The sequence below is a fragment of the Rhincodon typus genome, chromosome 10 (assembly GCF_021869965.1).
Source record: "Rhincodon typus isolate 14 chromosome 10, sRhiTyp1.1, whole genome shotgun sequence".
In the NCBI taxonomy this organism is placed as follows: Eukaryota; Metazoa; Chordata; class Chondrichthyes; order Orectolobiformes; family Rhincodontidae; genus Rhincodon; species Rhincodon typus.
The window spans coordinates 37,945,814-37,964,956 of NC_063341.1; the positions used below are offsets into that span (position 1 = coordinate 37,945,814).

Here is a 19,143-nt window from a genome sequence, read left to right on the forward strand (position 1 = left end):
GGCTGCTAGTTGCTCACATTCCACAACAGAACCTCCTTCCTCTTTCTACCTACGTCATTGGTTCCTATGTAGACCATAAAAACTGGATCTTTCCCCTCCCACCCCTCTGCGGTCCAGATGAGAAATCCTGAAACTGGGCACCAGACAACATCAGAGCCTTTTGGGATTCTGGATCCTGGCCATAGAGAAACATGTGTATTTCCTTGATTATACCAACCCTGATTATGACTACATTTCTCTATTCTGCCCCCTCGTGAATGGCTCCCTGTACCACTGTACTAGGGCCAGTTTTCTCATCCTCCCTCCAGCCCCCACTCTCATCCACACGGGGAGCATGGATCTTAAACCTGTTAGTAAAGCACAAGGGCTGAGGTACCTTCGGCGCTGCCTTCTGGATCCCTCAACCCGAGTCGCTCGTAGTTACACCCTTCTGTCTCTGACCACTGACTGAATTCATTGCAGTCAATCTAAGGGCTGTGACTGCCTCCTGGAACACAACATCCAGGTAACTCACCCCCTCCCTGATGTGTTGCAGCATTTGAAGTTCAGACTCCAGCTCATCAACTCTGGTCACTGTGAACCACAGTGGGGCCCACCAGCTCTGACTCCATGCAGTTATAACACATCATCTGGCCTGGCATCTTTGTTTTAATCACCTAGTTCTTAATTTGATTTTCAAAAATTTTGTCTTTTAGTTTGTCCCTAAGTATCTCCCCTCTTTACCCTCAATCTGAAAGTAACCTATAATAGTTAAATTGGTTGGTGATAGCCACTAATGAGCTTGCAGTTTACCTGTGATGTCACTTTTTTGTGCTGGCCCCCGATCCTGTGTTTAAAGTTATTCTGTTAAATAAAAAAACCTTACAAACTATGAGCCAAAAAAAAGCAAGCAAAAAGTACCTCTTCCCCTCTGCACTGAATTCCCATGCTTCCACCAAATTCCTGAACTATGTACGCGCTTGGGCTGTCTCTCATTCTGGATGAGATAGATATCTCCTTCCTTACTATGCAAATCTTACTAATCATCAGAAAGCTCTATCAGCGTAAGTGTCACCATCTTCTCTCTGATACCTTACATTTATTCTGTCTGTGCAACTGTATCTATCTCTCACCAAGGCTCATACTCTGCTCCTCTCACTATTACCTGCAAGATTTTCCTCACTTGCCTTAATCCACGCCAATCCCACCCCCTGACATCACTAACTCTGCATGATCTCTGCGCTGTGTACTTACTCACTTGGGTCACTTCTCTCCCTGGACCAACAATAACAGCTGTGCCATCCACTTTAAACTCGTTTAATACCTGCCTCCCTCTCATTCCAGCCCACAGTAGGGCAGAAAGAATCAAGCTGGGCATTGGGGCTGTTGGACATTCAGTTTCTTGCTCCTTACATGTTGAGGATCCTGACTCTGACTGACCATGTCTAACCAACATGCCCTCACCCCCATCCCCCCAGACTAGTATAGGAGGCTGCCCTTGACTTACTGTGCTGACATTCCCTGGGCGAAAGATATCTCCCTTACCTTGACTGAGGACTGCTGACAACCTTGACAAGCTTTCAGCTTGTCTCTGCAAAAAAAATGGTAATTCAGCACTGAGACCATTTGACAGCCTGGTCCAGTCCACAAGTTGGGACATGTCCCTGAGTGCACTGTGCTCTCGAAGCGGCATTATAAGAAAGTTGCCATGGCTAACGAGAACAAAATCTCCAGAAACTTACTTTCCAACCCCTCCATGTAATTGAAACTGGCTACAAGATCCCATTGACCATGAGTGTAATGTTTATCTCCATAGATGGAATCAGATGCTGGGAATGTGTATTTTTGATTGTTTGATAAGGTAGCATAAAATACGTAAATCTCTGCTTCTAGGTTTCTACATTGCAGGAGGAAAGAAATAGCTTATTGGCTGAGTATGACCTTATGACAGAGAGGATAAACCAATTGGATGCATTTGATGATCCACACAGCCTCGCTGGCAAGAAATACATTAACTTCCAACTTCAGTTGGATCAATTACAAGAAGAAAACTACAGGTATATGATTCAGTTGTATTCATTAAAATTTGTTAAATTTGTGATGTGTATTTTATACCTTTACTTGAAGATCACCATTGGAGCTGTACATTTCTCCTGCAAGATGGAGCTTCACAAATGCTTCATAAGAAGCCTCAAATCTTCAAACTAACACATGCTGCAACACGATTCCAGCAGCTCCATCAGCTGCATACATTCCTGATGTTCCTATTGGATAACAGTAAACTTGGGAGAGCTACTTGCCCAATCTTCCTTCCCTTCAATTCTGCTTCATCTTTTTGATAGAAACATTTCACGGATCTAACTGTTCTTCTTTCTGAAAACACCGCCCCCAACCCCTCCTGCCATGTGTTTGTGCAACTCATAGCTCCAATTTTAATCACTGTGACATTAATGACTCTGCCTTCAGCTGCTTAAGCCCTATCCTGTCCTATTTTTCACTACAAAACTTAACAATTCCCTCCCAAAAAAGACTTCTCTACTTCTCTTTCCTCTTTTAAGACATTCCTTAAAACCTACCCCTTTCACCTGCTCTAATATCTCCTTTATGTCTTGATAGCAAATTTTGTTTGATAACTCACCTGTGAAGTGCCTTAGGATGATGTACAGCAATAAGGGTCCTATATCAATGCAAGTTCTTGTTGATTTCTCAATCCCTTTCCCTAGCCCCATCTCACTGTCTTCTTTTTAACTTTTTCCAAGATTTCCTGTTCCCTTTGTTTTTTTATAATGTTTTCCCTGCCATCATAACCTGTTTTTAACTTGTATAAAATAGTCAACAAAGCCTAAAATCACTAGATCGAGCTTCCTAAGCTCCAGAATCTGCAGACACTCCCATCCTTTTAACTACATTAAAACTATTGGAATGAAAGAGGCACAAGTGGGAATGAAAGAGGTTTGTTTTGACCTGACTTTGTGGATGACATGAGATCCATTAATTAAAAGTAAGTTCACAATTTAAAATACAGAAATCAAATTCTTTAATCTGACTTAAATTTGTTGTCTAAAGACTGGTTTATCTAAATCACTCTCTTACTCCTTTTCTTGTCCCCAGTCTCAATTCTTTCCATATATTTGTGGCTCTGTCTCTGCATTTTACTTGTTTCTCTTCTTTCAGGTTCCATTTGTCTTGCATATCTGCCCACTATCCTGACTGAATATTTCACTCTTTTTCCACGTTTGTCTTGTGCAGTGGAAGTCTGTTATAGTGCAGATGCTGGTGTCCAAAAAGTGAGACTACATTATAGGTAGAACACATTAAGAAAATGATTTTTAGCTAGCAAAATTAAGCTTTAAATAAATACCGTACCGCTATCAGGAGCCATGAGACTCCTCTGTTATAATCAAGTTTGTAATACATTGAACCATGGTTAAAACAGGCTTTCACTGTACTGACTTTAAATAGCAGTGCAAAGTGAATACAAAGATTGATGCCAAAAATTTGGTAAGTAATCTGTTTCACAGTAGCTCCCTGAAACATCACTTAGGTTAAAGCTATTCAAAACCATGTTTTATTTTCTTTCCTTTTGCCTTCTCTATTTTTTGTCTTCTACACAACTTTTACTGCTTATCCTTTATTTATAAATTTGCAAGTCTATTCTTTTCCTTTTTGTGGTTCATCCTTTTCTTCATTCTCTTATTCCCTAATATATGCTGTTGGTTACTTTCTTCCTGATAATATTTTCAATTTCAACTCAGTGTACTGAGGGAATCAGGAAAGATGTGGTTTGATTTATGTATAATGCCTTTATGAATTTAATTATTGTTTTATAGCTTAGCAAAAAATGTAAATAAATCATATTTTGTAGGTATGGAAGCAAAGTATTTAAGGGAGTACTGCTTCCTAATCTCACATTCTTGGCTAAAAACTGTGTGCATGTGTGCACGTGTGGGCAGGATGGGGGAGGTTGGGGTGGGGAACTCGTCTATGACATAACTGGATATTCCAATGCACTGCACAATTTGTATATATCTTTGTCAAATAGTACTGATTGCTGTGGTTTAATCTGTACAATGTGATTTTTCAAATGAAAAAGTTAGGCCTAAATTACATATATCTAATATATAAATGAATGTAGACTGTGGTTGTTGACTTGCTCACCGAGCTGCTAAGTTTGTTTGCAGATGTTTCATTGCCATACTAGGTAACAGCATCAGTGCGCTTCTGGTGAAGCTTCACTGCAGGTGCATTGATGATGTTACCTAGTATGGTGACGAAACATCTGCAAACAAACTTAGCAGCTCGATGAGCAAGTCAACAACCATATCAACAACCCAAGCTACAAATCTTCTTAGAAACCTTGAATGAAGGTAGACTAATGAATAACAAGACAGTCGGCACAAAATTCGTACAATTCAATACTTGTTTATGTTCCAAAAGTGCGATGATTACATAAGTAAGTGACCTTGAATAGTCTGTAGCTGTCTTTTGAATTACAAGATTAGAATATGGCTTCACTGCAAAATGTGAATTAATCTTCAATGTCTTTGTTAATGTTAAATATCATAGTAAATATAGTAATTAGTGAATCATTCTGCCCCTTCAGGAGGGTTACTGGTTATGTTGCAGTACATGGGAAGTTTCATTACTTGGTTTCTTTCGTATATATCAAAGAAGATTTTTGTTTGTTAACGTTCTGTTTAGGCTTGAAACAGCAAAAGATGACTATCGTGTTCATTGTGAAGAACTGGAGCGACAATTGATTGAGATGCAGCACAGAAATGATGAATTAAACAGCTTGGCAGAAGAAAATCTTGCTCTGAAAGATGAAATTGATATCATGAGGTAAAGGAATATTGACAGCTGGCAGTTTCCATCTAAATTACATTTGCACTAATTAGGAACAGATTTGCTACAACCTAAAGATGATCGTTAACTAAAGTATCAGAATAACATTGTGTTTTGTCCCTATCATATGTGACCTTGTATTATATAGCAAAAAATATATCTGCTATTTGGATTGCTGATGTGATAAATAAATGAATAACTTCGCCATAATTTTGCTTTTAAGTATTAGCTGCTGTAGTCCTGTAATTTAAATTTTAAAATAATATTACACAAGGATGGATAGAGGAAAAACTGGAAGTCCGTATAAACAGAAACTTAAAAGGTCTGACCATTCTGGTATAAGTTTTTGTCATGATGCATTTTACTGGACTCGGAAGGTTTAACTGAAACTTGAGGCAAACTTTTCCATGTGCTGACAGTATAGTTAGAGTAAATTAAAGTAGAAATGTGAAAGATTGTCATTAACCTTTCAGCAAAATACAGTGCTTTCTGGTGCTGAGAATGCAAACAACCACTGAATCAAGATTTTTTTCACTATTACTTATTGGAACATCTACACTAAACATTTATTTGGAACAATTTTATTAGGATGACCATAGGTTCTTGTTACTAAAGGGATTGTTTGATAATTAAGCCCTATTGCAGATATCCAGACTTTCTTTTAAAACATAGGGTATTGTTTGTATTTTCTGCCTCCTGATGTCTGTGCTATTTTGTAAAACACAATTTTGCAAAATAGTCACTCTTCCAGAAACAAAATTTATAGTAAGCATGGGATAATATTGTGTTGGTGATGTTGACTTAGCCATATTGTATCATGAGAAATGATGTGCATGTACCATTTTCAGTTTAATATAGAAGTTGTTTTTCCCTCAATGGAAAGTATTCTGATGAAAGAAAGTCAACTTTAAATGTTAACAACTATATTTCTCTCAATAGATACTGAGTATTTTCTGTACATTGTTCTTTAGATTTCTAGCATCTGCAGTACTTTGCTATTTCAATTGGTAATTTGTTTTGTGTTTTTATTTGACCACAGAAGAATAGTGAGACATTATTTATGTTCTTTCTATGTCACAGTTCTTATTTGCTTAGAGGTTTTAACTGAATTTATAAATTTAGTCTGTTAGTATCGATGGAAAATATCTGGAAAAGCCAATAAGTATTTGTTTTATGCTTTGATGATTAGTCCCTTTAAGCTGATATGATTATTGTCCTTTCTTCAGTTTGCAATTACTTGACTCTTGTTCACTCTTATCATACAGACTTTTTGGTAATTTGTTCAAAGCTCATTTCTGAATATGGTGATTTTTATTGATCTTGCATGCAGAACTTCATTGCAGTTGATTACAGACTAAAATATTCAGCAAAGGGTTCAGAATGAATTGGGTTTTACTATGATCAAAGATGCTTTAAATCTTAGTGAACATTTTTATGTAATATATCTATTAAAGCAACACAGTGCATGCTATATATAAGCAAATGTTCAGACTTCAATATCAGAATGTAGTTTAAATTTAAGCTGAACTGTAGTTTATACGACCATTAGGTCTCTAAGCTGAACAGAATTCAAGGCTAGTTCTAGAAATTTTACAGACAAGAAAACATTTTATGGATTCTGATCATTGTATTTACAGAAATTATTCAGATAAGGTAACCAAACTAGAAGCTTCGGTGGAGACATACAAGAAAAAACTCGAAGACCTCAATGATTTGAAGCGGCAAATGAAATTGTTGGAGGACAAAAACGTGATGTATATGCAGAATACAGTCAGCCTGGAGGAAGAACTCCGAAAAGCTAATGCTGCACGTGCTCAGCTGGAGGCATACAAAAGACAAGTAAGCATTAGCCATAAATCCCCTTATCTGAATGGAGCATGTAGTTTCATGAAAAACCATTGCTTGTGCAGATAATTTAAACAACTTAAGTGTAAAATTAAGCAGCTTCCTTAGGCTAAGTACATTGTCACACAATATTAGACATTTCTACAATTGATTTACAATCTCCATTCAGAAAATAGACTGAATCAGAAGCTCTGATATAGGGATGTGAGAGTTAACTAAGTAACTGGGGACATGGAAAAAGATGAAATTGAATACCAAGTGCTGGAATCGTTTAAATTTTAATGAGCTAATTATTTTGTAGCTTTCTTTATTGATTTTTCTCCTCTCCAACCTATATGATTCACTCCTTTCATGAAAATGCCATTAAACAGTTTTAATTTTTTCAGTCTTGAGATGTGACCTGTCAGGGACAGGATTTGTCACATATTCTTAATTGTCTTGATGAGATAGTTCCTCAGCTGTTTTACTGAAATACTGCCTGTCCTTCTGTGATCATAGACACTTGTGGCACCTCTATTTTGTCTCCGTTGAGAGCAGCTAACTTGGAATAGGTTAGTGATTGAAACATTTTCAGTTTGTTTGGTCCAGTGCCATAAGAAGGAGTACATTTACTAAATGAATCAGTGAGGAACACCATACTTTTCCTAATCTAATACAACAGTGCCATTTAATCTAATGACATTTTGCAACATTATTTGCTTTATTGTCATTACAAGGTTCAGGAACTTCACAACTCATTGTCTGAGGAAGTAAGAAGAGCGGACAAACTGGCTTTTGAATTGAAACAGGTTGAAGAAAAGCATGAAACATTATTGAAAGAAAAAGAGGCAAGTTCCCTTTAGTATTCAGACTGAACCACAGTCAGATTTCTTTACTTCTTCAAACATGAGCAGCTTACCTACTGAAATGGTTTGAACTGTCATGTTCCTTATCCTTTCTGGCCAGTACATAAAGTTCAGGTCTTTTGATATTGATTAAGTTTTCCTAAGTTATATTTTGTACTATATCAGTATGAGGATTGATAAATAATACTTTAGTATTCCATCCAATACTCCCTCTACACCTGCCAAACACCTAATCTGGCAGATATGTCTATTAGGGTTTGTCCAGCTTGACCAGCTAATGAGCCATGTTGGGACATTGTACTCTTGGTGAGGGAATTTTTGTCTCTGCCAACCTCCATCTTTCTTCAATGTGGTATTCAACATGGAGGAATACTATTTCATCAACTGAGTGGTGGCAGAAGGTTTCATTATCCATATTTGCCCTGGGATATCATGGGGGCCAGAGTAAATGTTGAGAATTCCCAGGGTAATTCCCTTCCTGACTGCATACCACATTGCTGTTTCCCCTGCCCTGCCAGTGGGACAGAACATACTATAGGATGATGCTGGCGGTGTCTGGGATATTGGCTTTAATGTATGATTTGATTGAAATGGACTATGTCATGTTGTTGCTTGACTAATCTATGGAACATCTCTTCCAATTTTGGCACAAACCCCCAAATGATGGTGGTGATGGCTTTGCAAGGTTTCAGGACTGGATATGCCATTGTTTTTGATGTTGATGTCAATGATGGGTGGTCCAGTTTTCTTCCTTTTTGATAATTGGATCATGTTTGGCAGAATGGAATGGCTTACCAGGACATTTCACTGGATAGATACAGGTCACTCGTATTGCCATGGATCTGGAATCACTTGTTTAAATTGGGAACTAATCATCTCAGAACCTTTAGGTACACGTTGCCAGAATTCTGTATGGTAAAATTTAACTACTACACTATTGAGCAGCAGGTCAAAGGCCATGCATTCCGCTGTTAGCATGGCAAGTTATGAAATTATCTGGAATAAGTTTTGTAAATTGTCCTATTGGTACCAGAGGAAATAGAACGAAGTATGTTGTATTGTCATAAAAACACAACTGACTCATTGATATCCCGGCCCATTAGATCAGACCCTATTACCATCTGAAGTGACACAATAAGGAGCACTTCAAGAAGAAAGTCCTAGCGCTACTATCATCTCTGAGTAGCAATGAATGATAATAAAATCCAGCTTAGCTCATATCTGGGGAAAAGTATTGTGCTGTTACGCCTAAATAAAGATTATTTTAAGATGGTATTACAAAACATTTTATCGTTTGTATGTTTATAATTTGACTAATTATTGTTATAATATTTATCAGTGTTGTATTTGGGCAAAAGTAAAACAAAATACCATGATCATGTGGTGCTAGGATATTAACACAACATAAGCTGTTTACTAAAGATGATGACAGAGGGGTTGAACTCAAAGAAGTTTTTAGACAGTTATTACAGTACTGAATTGAGAAAATGTGCATGCCTCAGTTTGGTACTTCAATATTTTTAAATTAGAATGCAGCTACAGTGTAGAACGGTGAAATTAATTGTGTATTGTATTATAGTTCTCAGACCAGTATCCAACAAGTTGTGTAATAGAATACGAGCCTCAATATTTGTCTGAAGTGATTTTCCTATCCAAATATCAATTGGATAGTGATTCTTTTCTATATTTGGCAAGAAAACATTAAAATTCAGGACTTATTTGAATCACAGAATCAAGGAAAAATCGCAGAGGAAGCAGAAAACTGCAATACCAAGTAAATAATTTAGTCATCAATTAGAAATATTTCTCCCTGTGAAGAAAGTATAATTTGCACAAACAATATATCCATTATTTTTTTAAGGAGTTTAGATGTTTGAGATGGGACCTCACAGTTTGATATTAGGATAATCTTAATTTTTATTTTGTAATGGTCATACTATTTCCCAACAATAAACTGTGAACTGGCTTAATGACACAGGCATAAATTTTAATCCTCTAGTTTAGTTGTCATTTTGCATCAGTGAAGCAGGTTACATCTTTGCTCTTCATGGCATGTAGGCATGTTGGATCGACCAGTATGTATTGCCCATCCCTAGTTTCCTTGAGAAAGAGTGGTGAGCTGCCTTCTTGAACCCTGCTCTAGTCCACGAAAGGTAGATACACCAAGAGTGCTATTAGGAAAAGAATTCCAGGAATTTGACACAGTAGAAGTGAAAGATCAGCATTATATATTCAGTTCATAATTGTGTGTGGCTTGGAGGGGAACAAGAAGATGTTGGTGTTACCACACATCTTCTACCCTCGTCCTTCCAGATTGCAGAGGTTACATGTTTGGAAATGTCGTAGAAAGAGCCGAGGTGAGTTGCTGCAATGCATCATGTATACACTTTGGCCATTGCGCATTGGTGGGAAAGGAGTGAGTGTTGAAGGTGGTGGGTGGGAGGCCAATCAAATGGGCCACTTGGCTTTGAATGCTGTTGAGTTTCTTGAGTGTTGTTGGATAAGCGCACAGTCAGACAAGTAGAAAGTATTCCATCAGACTCCTAACTTATAACTTGTAGATTGTGGGCAGGCATTAGTGAGTTAGGAAGTGAGTTACTTTCCACGGAATTCCTTGCTTCTGATCTGCATTTGTAGCTTCAGTATTTATATAACTGGTTTGGTTTAATTACTGGTCAGTTAATCCTCAGGCTGTTTTATAGTGGGGGAATTCAGTAATGGTATGCCTTTGAATGTTAAGAGGAAGTAGATTCTTAGTTGTTGGAAATGGTTGTTGCTTGGAATTTTTGTGACCCAATGTTACCTGTCCTTTTTTAGCCCAGGTTTGGATGTGGTTTAGATTTTGAAACTAGACAGTGACAATTCCTGACATTGAAGTCAGAGCAGTTCCTGCTTGCTCCTCCAGCCACTATTTACTGGATGTGAAAGGTCTGCAGAGTATTGATCTCATCTATTGCCCGTGGGATTACTTAGCATTATCTCATGCTGCATCCAGCATTTTGCATGTGTTATACTGTTACCAGTTTGACACTTAATGTTTTAGGTATTTTTAGTGCTACTCCTGATATGCCTTTCCACTTTGTGAAACTAGGGTTGATCCCCTGCTTGATGGCAAGTGAGGATATGCTGGGCCATGACATTGTAGATTGTGGTTGGATACAGTTGTCTTGCTAATAATGGCTCACAGTGCCGCTAGGATGCCCACTTTTGAATTGTCAGATCTGTTCAAAATCTATCCCATTTAGTACAATGGTAGTGCCACACAACACAAGGGAGGTTATCCTCTATGTGAAGATGATATTTGACTCCACAATGACTGTGTGATCGTCATTCCTACTGTTACTGTCGTGGACAGATGCATCTGTGATGAGGAGGTCAAGTTTCTCTCTTGATGGATCTCTCACTCCCTGCCTCAAACCCTGTCTAACAGCTATGCGTTTTAAAACTCTATCCAAGTAATGAGCCACCCTTGATGAAATTTCCCACCCAGTGTCTGTCCCCTTGTCACCCTTAGACCTTCCTTCAAGGAGTGTTCAACATAGGGAAAACTGACTCGTCAGCAGAGGATGTGGAGGTAGAGTGATAGGTAGTTATCAGTAGATTTCCTTGTTCATGTTTGATCTGATGCCATGAGACTTTGTGGGGTCCAGTGTCAGTGTTGAGGACTCCCAGAGCAACTCCCTCTTGACTTATGCCACTGTGCTAACATCTCTGATGGGTCTGCCCTGCCTGTGGGACATGACAAACCCAGGATGACGATAGTGGTGTCTAGGATATTGTCTGAAAGTTACAATTTGAAAGTATAGCTATCAGCCTGTTGCTTGACTTATCTGTTGAATAAGTCTCCCGATTTTGGCAGATGCCTTTATCCATATTAAAAGCCACTCTTCGCAGCAAAAGAAAGTGATAGTTGGCTAGCTAGCACAGAGATTGAAAACTACTACAAAATTCCCACAACATATCTTGTGGCAAACAATGTGTGTCCTGGAATGATTTAAGTCTGTAACTTAATTTCTTAATTCAGCTGCTAGTGTAATCAAGCAGATGAGATGTGATATTTATAAAATCAGCAATGCAGCCTTACGTACACTAATTGCATTTCTTTTTCATTCATTGAGAATGATGTAGTAACACCTTGATGGACTTGCAGATGGCTGTTACTTACTGAACTATGTTTTTTTTTAACCTTCAGCGACTGATAGTAGAGCGTGATGCTCTTAAAGAAACCAATGAGGAGCTCAAATGCACTCAAGTGCAGCAAGATCACTTGTTGCAATCAGGTATGCATTAGTTTCTTTTTATTTGTTCATTTCTTGTGGTCTGTAGATTTAGTTTACCAACAAGTAGGATTGTGTTTTTTTTTCCCAGAAGTTTAAAATGGCTTTAAATGTATACATTTATCACAGAACTTAAGTTGATTTGGCATAACAGCATTATTTTGTGTTGTATCATCGACAAATTTTTGTTTTCAAATAATTTTAAATCTTCAAATATATTTCCTCATAATATTCCATGAGAATGTTATTACTTGCCCAGACAACATCTTGTAAATGCTCAAAACATTGTTTGATGCCATTAATAAAGTGACAATACCCATAACACTTTCTTTTGCATAAAATGTTTTTTTTGTAACATCTTATAAAAACTAGATGTGGATTTTGTGTGAAATGGTACTCTCTATCAAAAAGTAAAATGAACTATCATGTTAAAACAGCTTAATTGTCAGCAGTGAATGGTTAATGTTTTAAAATTTTATTCTTCAGGTAAATTTTCTCTGGATTCACATGACCATCTTGCAGCTGAAATTCTTCCTGTGGAGTATAGGTATAGTTCTTACATTCTTACACTATCTAAAAATAGAAATCTCTAAAATTAACACTGAAGTTTGGAAATCAAGTTTTTAATACACCTCTTGTCTTTTCAATGTAAGAACAGTTTCAATTTCTGGCACGATTAGCGCTAAACTTATTAGGAAGTTCTGGATCAAATGTTGTCAACTTATTGTGGCTACCAACCATTTAAGTTTGAAATTTAAACAGGAGTTCAGGACATTCCCTGCAGAAATAAATGATCCTTCTGTTTAAAACAATTGTTTCTTTCTTTGCAACAAACTTTTCTCAATGTTCACCCTTTGTTTTGCACTTTATTGTTTAAAACTGATTGCATAATTATTACACTGCAACAACCAACATTCGTGCAAAGATAGGCGAATGCTCACAAATATAATGATTGTTAAATGCTGTGACCATTTCTTTAAACAGTAACATTGCAATTCATTTATATGTGCAGGGAGAAGTTTATTTTATTGCAACATGAGAACAAGATGTTGCAATTGCAACAAGAGGGATCAGAAAATGAGCGCATTTCACTACTGCAGAAGCTGTTAGATGATGCAAATCGGACAAATAATGAGCTGGAGACCGAAAATAGGTGTGAATGTAATTTTGATATGACTTGATCTGCTCTTCATCTGCTCATTTCTAATGAGAGATTTTAAATGCAAGGAAACCGATCTGATTTACATTCTGCATCTTGCAGCAAGGTTGACCTTTGTGATATATATTTTCCCACAAGTTTTAAATTTTTTTGTGATTTTCTTTAATTTATCAGTTTAACGTGTTTAGAATTGTTTGCATAGTGCTATAATGATGGGAAAAAGCTTTTCAGAAAAGTTGTTAAACTGGGTAGGAGACTGTTTTCCTCAGTGAGTTGCACATTTAACTCAAAGATGCAATATTAGATTTGGGTTCTGGTAAAACAGGACAAATTCACAGACTGATATTGGAACATAGTGATTGTATTCGAAGTATTACAAAGTAGAATATCGCACAGTAGGGCCTTTGTAGTATGTGGTCTATTGTGCATAATAGGACTATTCTTCATTATATACAGCTTGACAGTTCTGTAGACTTGAATGTCTTTGGTAGGATAAGGAGTTGAGTCTTCAACTTCTGGTCCATGAGTGATTCTGATGATACTAGACCACATTGAGGTAGGCTGTATTTATAATTTAGCAATGTAGTACAGAAGTCAGTATTCATCTTCAGGGAGCAATGTAATTGTGCTGAGTCCACATTTGGTTTCCTTATTCAATTTATGGGTTTCATGGCAAGCTTGTGAAAGGTTTAAATTCGGATCTGGTGTGATATTACATTTGTACAGGACCATTGAAGTATTGGATGTGGTTCTGAATGTCTCATTATAGGAAAAAATAATTGTCTGAAATGGTAAAACTAAGATTCTCAAAGTAGATATTTAAAACAAGAGGCTGTATTGATCAAAGACATGATATTTTTCATTAGAACACAACATGTTAAAGAGATTTTCAAAACAGAAAAGTTTAGAGGTGAATAGAGACCAATTGTCTCCAGTGCTTGGTGAATTGAACTAGAGTATCATTGGAAGAGAAGTGGAGAAAATGAGATGAAATGTTCTCACAGGGAGAATCACACATGACAATTGACAGAGCATATAATATTTTAAAAAGTTGGCTAAAAATTGAATATAATATAAATAGGTATGAGTAAAGGAGAGGGAAATAGAATAGAATTTAAACAGATGCCTTTAGTTGAAGAACTAGCACCAACACAGGATGATGGTCCAAAGTAATAATTGCTTTAAACTAGTATTTTTATTCTTCATGTTTTTAAACAGAATTGAAAAACAACATGTTAAAAAACTGCAACATCAGATTGAAGATCTCCAGAAAGTCTTACAGGATCAAGGCTCTAAGGTGGAAGAAGTGAGTGGTTGCGAGTAATTTAAGGTTAAGTTATTCCATTCATCTAGCAAAGAAGTATAGAAAGAATTATTTGCATATCTTTATTGGGCTTTGTTTGGGATAATAGAAGCTAAATCTAGTTGTATATTTGATAATGAGTAGTGTGATCTGTTGGGACATTTGGTTGACATTTGAGAAATCTATTGCAAAGTTATACCTTTCACCTGAAGTGGGTTGTTAGTGTGTGCATGAGGCGAAAGTATCAAAAAAATGCCATTCTGTCGCAAAACCAACGGGAACTTGACAGTATCTGCATTTAACTGGAACACATTCATAAACATGCAGAAATCCTGTAGGATAGGCAGTTTTGATATTATGTGCTAAAATGCAATTGACTGCTTCTTTAATTATGGATTCTGGCTTTAATTGCCAGTGGACAGGTAGCCTTCTGGAACTCACCAAATTGAACAAGGTAGGAGGACAGCGGAGAGTGCCAGGGCTGAACAATTAACAAGCTACAAATTCTTCTAAAAGAGAGATATGACAGCTTTATTTTTGCCTAGTTGAAAAACTTGTGCTTACAAGATTTATTCTGAATATGTGCTTTCACTGCTTTAAAGTAATTTCCCAAGATTTTTAAGAGCATTTCTGCTACCTTGGAGGTTTTTGACTTTGTTTTCCGCTCATGTGCAATCAATATTCAGCTTAGGCTGAAAAGTGATAAGTAAAGTTCATGCCATACAAATGCAAAGCAAGGGCCATTTCCAGCATGAGAGAATCTAACCATCATCCATTGACATTCAATGGTATTACCAACACTGAATCACCCACTATCAACATCTAGGACACCTGCAGTGAGTAACTCATCTAATTTCCAATGCTTGTTCAGCATCTAAAAAGGTACAAGTCAGAGTGTGATGGAATACTCTGCACACTTGTCTGGATGGGGGCACCGTCAATAGCACTTGAAGCGTGACATCATCGAAAGACAGAGTTGCACACTTGATACACTCCACATCCACAAACATTCACTCATTCCACCATAGATGCTCATAGCAACAGTGTATACCATCTGTAAGATACACTGCAGAAATTCACCAAGGCTTCTGGGAGAACAACATCCAAACCCACAACCACTTCTATCTAGAACAAGGGCAACAGATACTTGAGAACACTAAGACCTGCAAGTTTCCTCCAAGCTATTTTGGAAAAATATTGCCATTTCTTCAAATATTGAATCAAAATCCTGGAATTCCTTCCCAAATGGCATTGTGGGTTTACCTACAGCATGTGGACTACAGCGGTTCAAGAAGATAACACACCACCCACCTTCTCAAGGGCAGCTGGGGATGGGCAATAAATACCAGCCCAGCCAGTGATGCCTATATCCCATACATGATTTTTTTTTTAATAAAGAGGGAAGGAAAAACCCTCTCAGCTGAATGGAAGCAGTTTAAGCAACTGTATCTTGGGCTTCTGATGAGAAGCAGCTATAAATGAGGATGAGTTTCTTTAAGAGGATATTAACCTTTAGAATTCTGTATCACATAGTGCAGTGGAGGCTGAGCCATAGATAATATTCAAGGCTGAGTGAGACATTTTTCACCTGCAAGAGTTGAGGGTTATCAGTGATGGGGTAGGAGAGGGGTTGAGGCCACTCAGTTCAACCATTTCTTATTGAATGAATGAAAGCGTATATGCAATGTATACTTGAAGCAACATGAACTGCTTCATGGGCATATGTTGCTAAATTATCGGGTACAGACCTCCAAAAAAATATGATTGGTTACCAAACAAACAACAGCTTGAATTATGCACTCCACAATATGAAAATAATGTACCAAACATTCTTGATATATTGTCTTATTTTGCAGTCAAGTGAACTGAAGAAGAAATTGGATGCACATTTGTAAGTAAATAATCCTAAATAAAATTTTTCTGCTTTGAAGTGGCCTCATGCAAGTTTCTAAAATCCACAGTGTTGTAGTTTGTAAAAGTAGATGGATGCAATAGATCTGACTGGCTCATTCAAAATTCATTTTATACACTGTAGTGTCACTGACAATCAAAACGTGTCTCAGCTTTTTCTTCTTCCAATTATAAACCAATCCATTTAGGAAAGTCAGAACCACAAAAGTTTTGTAATCCATTTGTTAATTCTAGTCAATTCACTCAGACATAATCCAAGTGGACTTTCTTCCTAATGAATATCAGTGGTATATTCCAATAGGTTAAAACTACACCGCAAGATTTCTAATAAATGGTAAGAATCCATAGATTGTAAAGAATGCTTTGTAAAGGATAGCACCTGCATACGAAGACCAAAAATTTTGCCACTTGTCATCTAGGTTTAGAAATTCATAGGCTCTTCAAAAAGTCACCATGTATACGATTGGGCCGAGTGCCCTCCTGCTGTTTTGTAAGATTCGAGAATTCTGGTTCTATGAATTGCAGCAGATTAATGATATAGTAGAACTTTTAACTGTTAATATTTGTAATTGATCATAGAAATCCAGAAATTGAGAGATCTCTTCAACTGCTTACAGTTTAGTCAGGAGAAGATTCTAACCTCAACAGATAAAGGTGATAGTGCCCAACAACATCCAGTCTCCTACTGACTCCAATACGGAAACTGAAATCAAAATCAGTGCAGAGTACGTAGGTCAGTTAGGAGTTGAACAGTAACTTTTAATTAACTTGCAGTACATTTTTATCTCTAGGGAGAAACTTCATGAGGCCCAAGATGAGCTGCAGAAAAAGAGAGAACTTATTGAAGACTTACAACCTGAAGTACAACAGAGCTGTAAGTTTAAAACATTGTAATAAACACAGTTTTTCACATATCTGCATGGTTAGAAGAAAAGGCAAAATGTTCCGTACACTATAATTATGAAACTAAATCAGAAATTGCTGTACAGGCATTGAAGGTTAAGCAGCGTTTGGGAAAAAGTTTTTAGGGTGAACAGTACAGGTCTATGACTGATCATCTGAATTTGGTGATCTGAAGATTAAATTACCGAGTGAGGCATAGCGTTTATGCAGGACTATCACAGTGGAAATCAAAGCCAGAGATAACATAGTGTGGAGCTGGAGGAACACAGCAGGCCAGGCAGCATCAGAGGAGCAGGAAAGCTGACGTTTTGGGTCAGGACCCTTCTTCAGAAATGGGGGAGGGGGAGGGAACTCTGAAATAAATAGAGAGAAGGGGTGGGGCTGGGGAATATAGGTGGGATGGTGATGGGTGAGTGCAGGTAGGCAGTGGTGGGGTTTGGTCAGTGAGGGGCAGGAGTGGATAGGTAGGAGAGAAGACGGACAGGTCAAGGAGGCAGGGATGAGAGGGAGGGTTGGGAGAACTTACTCGCTTCAAAATCTCCCCACCCCCGGCCTCATCCCATGACCAGCCTGGTCATGCTGCCTGGCCTAAAGTGGAAATCAAACGTGGAATAGCTGCTGAAGAAAAGTAAATCAGAGAAGATTATCTCAGAGTACAGCAGGACCTTGATCAGATGGGCCAAGGAGCAGCAGATGGAGTTTAATTTTGATAAATGTGAGGTGTTGCGTTTTAGTAAGGCAAATGAGGGCAGGACCAAACACTTAATGGTCAGGTCCTGTGGAGTGTTACTGAACAAAGAAACCTTGATGTGCATGTTCACAGTTCCTTGAAGGTGGAGTCACCAGTAGATAGGATCGTGAAGAAGGCGTTTGGTACACTTGCCTTTATTGGTCAGTGCATTGATGATCGGAGTTGGGAAGTCATGGTGCGACTGTACAGGACATTGGTTAGGCCACTTTTGGAATACTGCATTCAATTCTGGTCTCCCTGCTATAGGAAAGATGTCGTTAAACTTGAAAGGGTTCGGAAAAGATTTAAAAGGATGTTGCTGGAGTTGGTAGGTTTGTGCGTTAATGAGAGGCTGAATAGGCTGGGGCTATCTTCCTTGGAGCATCAGAGGCTGAGGGGTGACTTTAAAGAAGTTTATCAAATCATGAGGGGCATGGATAGGGTGAATAGCTAAGGTCTTTTTCCTAGGGTAGGGGAGTCTAAAACTAGAGGGCATAGATTTAAGGTAAGAGGGGAAAGATTTAAAAGGGACCTAAGGGGCAACTTTGTCATACAGAGGGTGATGTGTGTATGGAAATGTGCTACCAGAGGATGTGATGGAGGTTGGTAAAACGTTTAAAAGCCATCTGGATGGGTACATGAATAGGAATGGTTTAGAGGAAAATGGGCCAAATGCTGGCAAATGGGGCTACATAAATTGGGATATCTGGCTGGCATGGATGAATTGGACTAAAGGGTCTGTTTCCATGCTGTACAACTCTATGACTGTAATAATGAAAGACTTGAATAGATATTCTTCACACACTCAGGACCATCTGGCAAATATTGTTCAATTGAAGAACCGTGTATCATAATAGACACTGTTGCAATGGTCTTCAGCCAGAAGTGTGGAGTGGATAATCCTCCAGAGGTCAACAAGATCGCAGGTACCAATCTTCAGTGAATTCTTCAATAGCTGAAGAACTGCGAATGGTGCTGTACGTTGCACAAACAGCCGCATACATCCCCACGTCTAACCTGATAATGGAGGGATGGTCATTGATGAAGCAGCTGAAGGTGGTTGGTCCTAGGACACTACACTGAGGAACTCCTGCAGATTTGTCCTGGAGCTGACATGACAGACCTACAGCAACCACAACCATCTTCCTTTGTGCCTGGTCTGACTCCAAACAGTGGAAGATTCCCCTCAATTCCCAATGACTCCAGTTTTGCTAGGGCTCTTTGATGCCACACCCAGTTGAATGCATCCTTAATTTCAAGGGCAGTCACTCTCAACTCACCACTGGAATTCAGCTGTTGTGTCCATGTTTGAACCAAGGCTGTAATGAGGTCAGGAGCTGGTGGCA

General features: G+C 38.1%; 1 protein-coding gene across 1 annotated transcript in view; it reads left to right on the top strand.

Moving 5' to 3' along the window:
• The window catches only part of hook1 (hook microtubule-tethering protein 1), a 71,835-nt gene that overhangs the window by 41,963 nt on the left and 10,729 nt on the right, over nt 1-19,143 (top strand). Inside the window, exons 9-18 of the mRNA XM_048601978.1 lie at nt 1,873-2,036; nt 4,681-4,821; nt 6,462-6,663; nt 7,386-7,496; nt 11,707-11,794; nt 12,278-12,338; nt 12,804-12,944; nt 14,169-14,256; nt 16,110-16,144; nt 16,956-17,038. Coding sequence (XP_048457935.1) covers nt 1,873-2,036; nt 4,681-4,821; nt 6,462-6,663; nt 7,386-7,496; nt 11,707-11,794; nt 12,278-12,338; nt 12,804-12,944; nt 14,169-14,256; nt 16,110-16,144; nt 16,956-17,038 — 1,114 coding nt within the window. The remainder of the gene's footprint in view (nt 1-1,872; nt 2,037-4,680; nt 4,822-6,461; nt 6,664-7,385; nt 7,497-11,706; nt 11,795-12,277; nt 12,339-12,803; nt 12,945-14,168; nt 14,257-16,109; nt 16,145-16,955; nt 17,039-19,143) is intronic.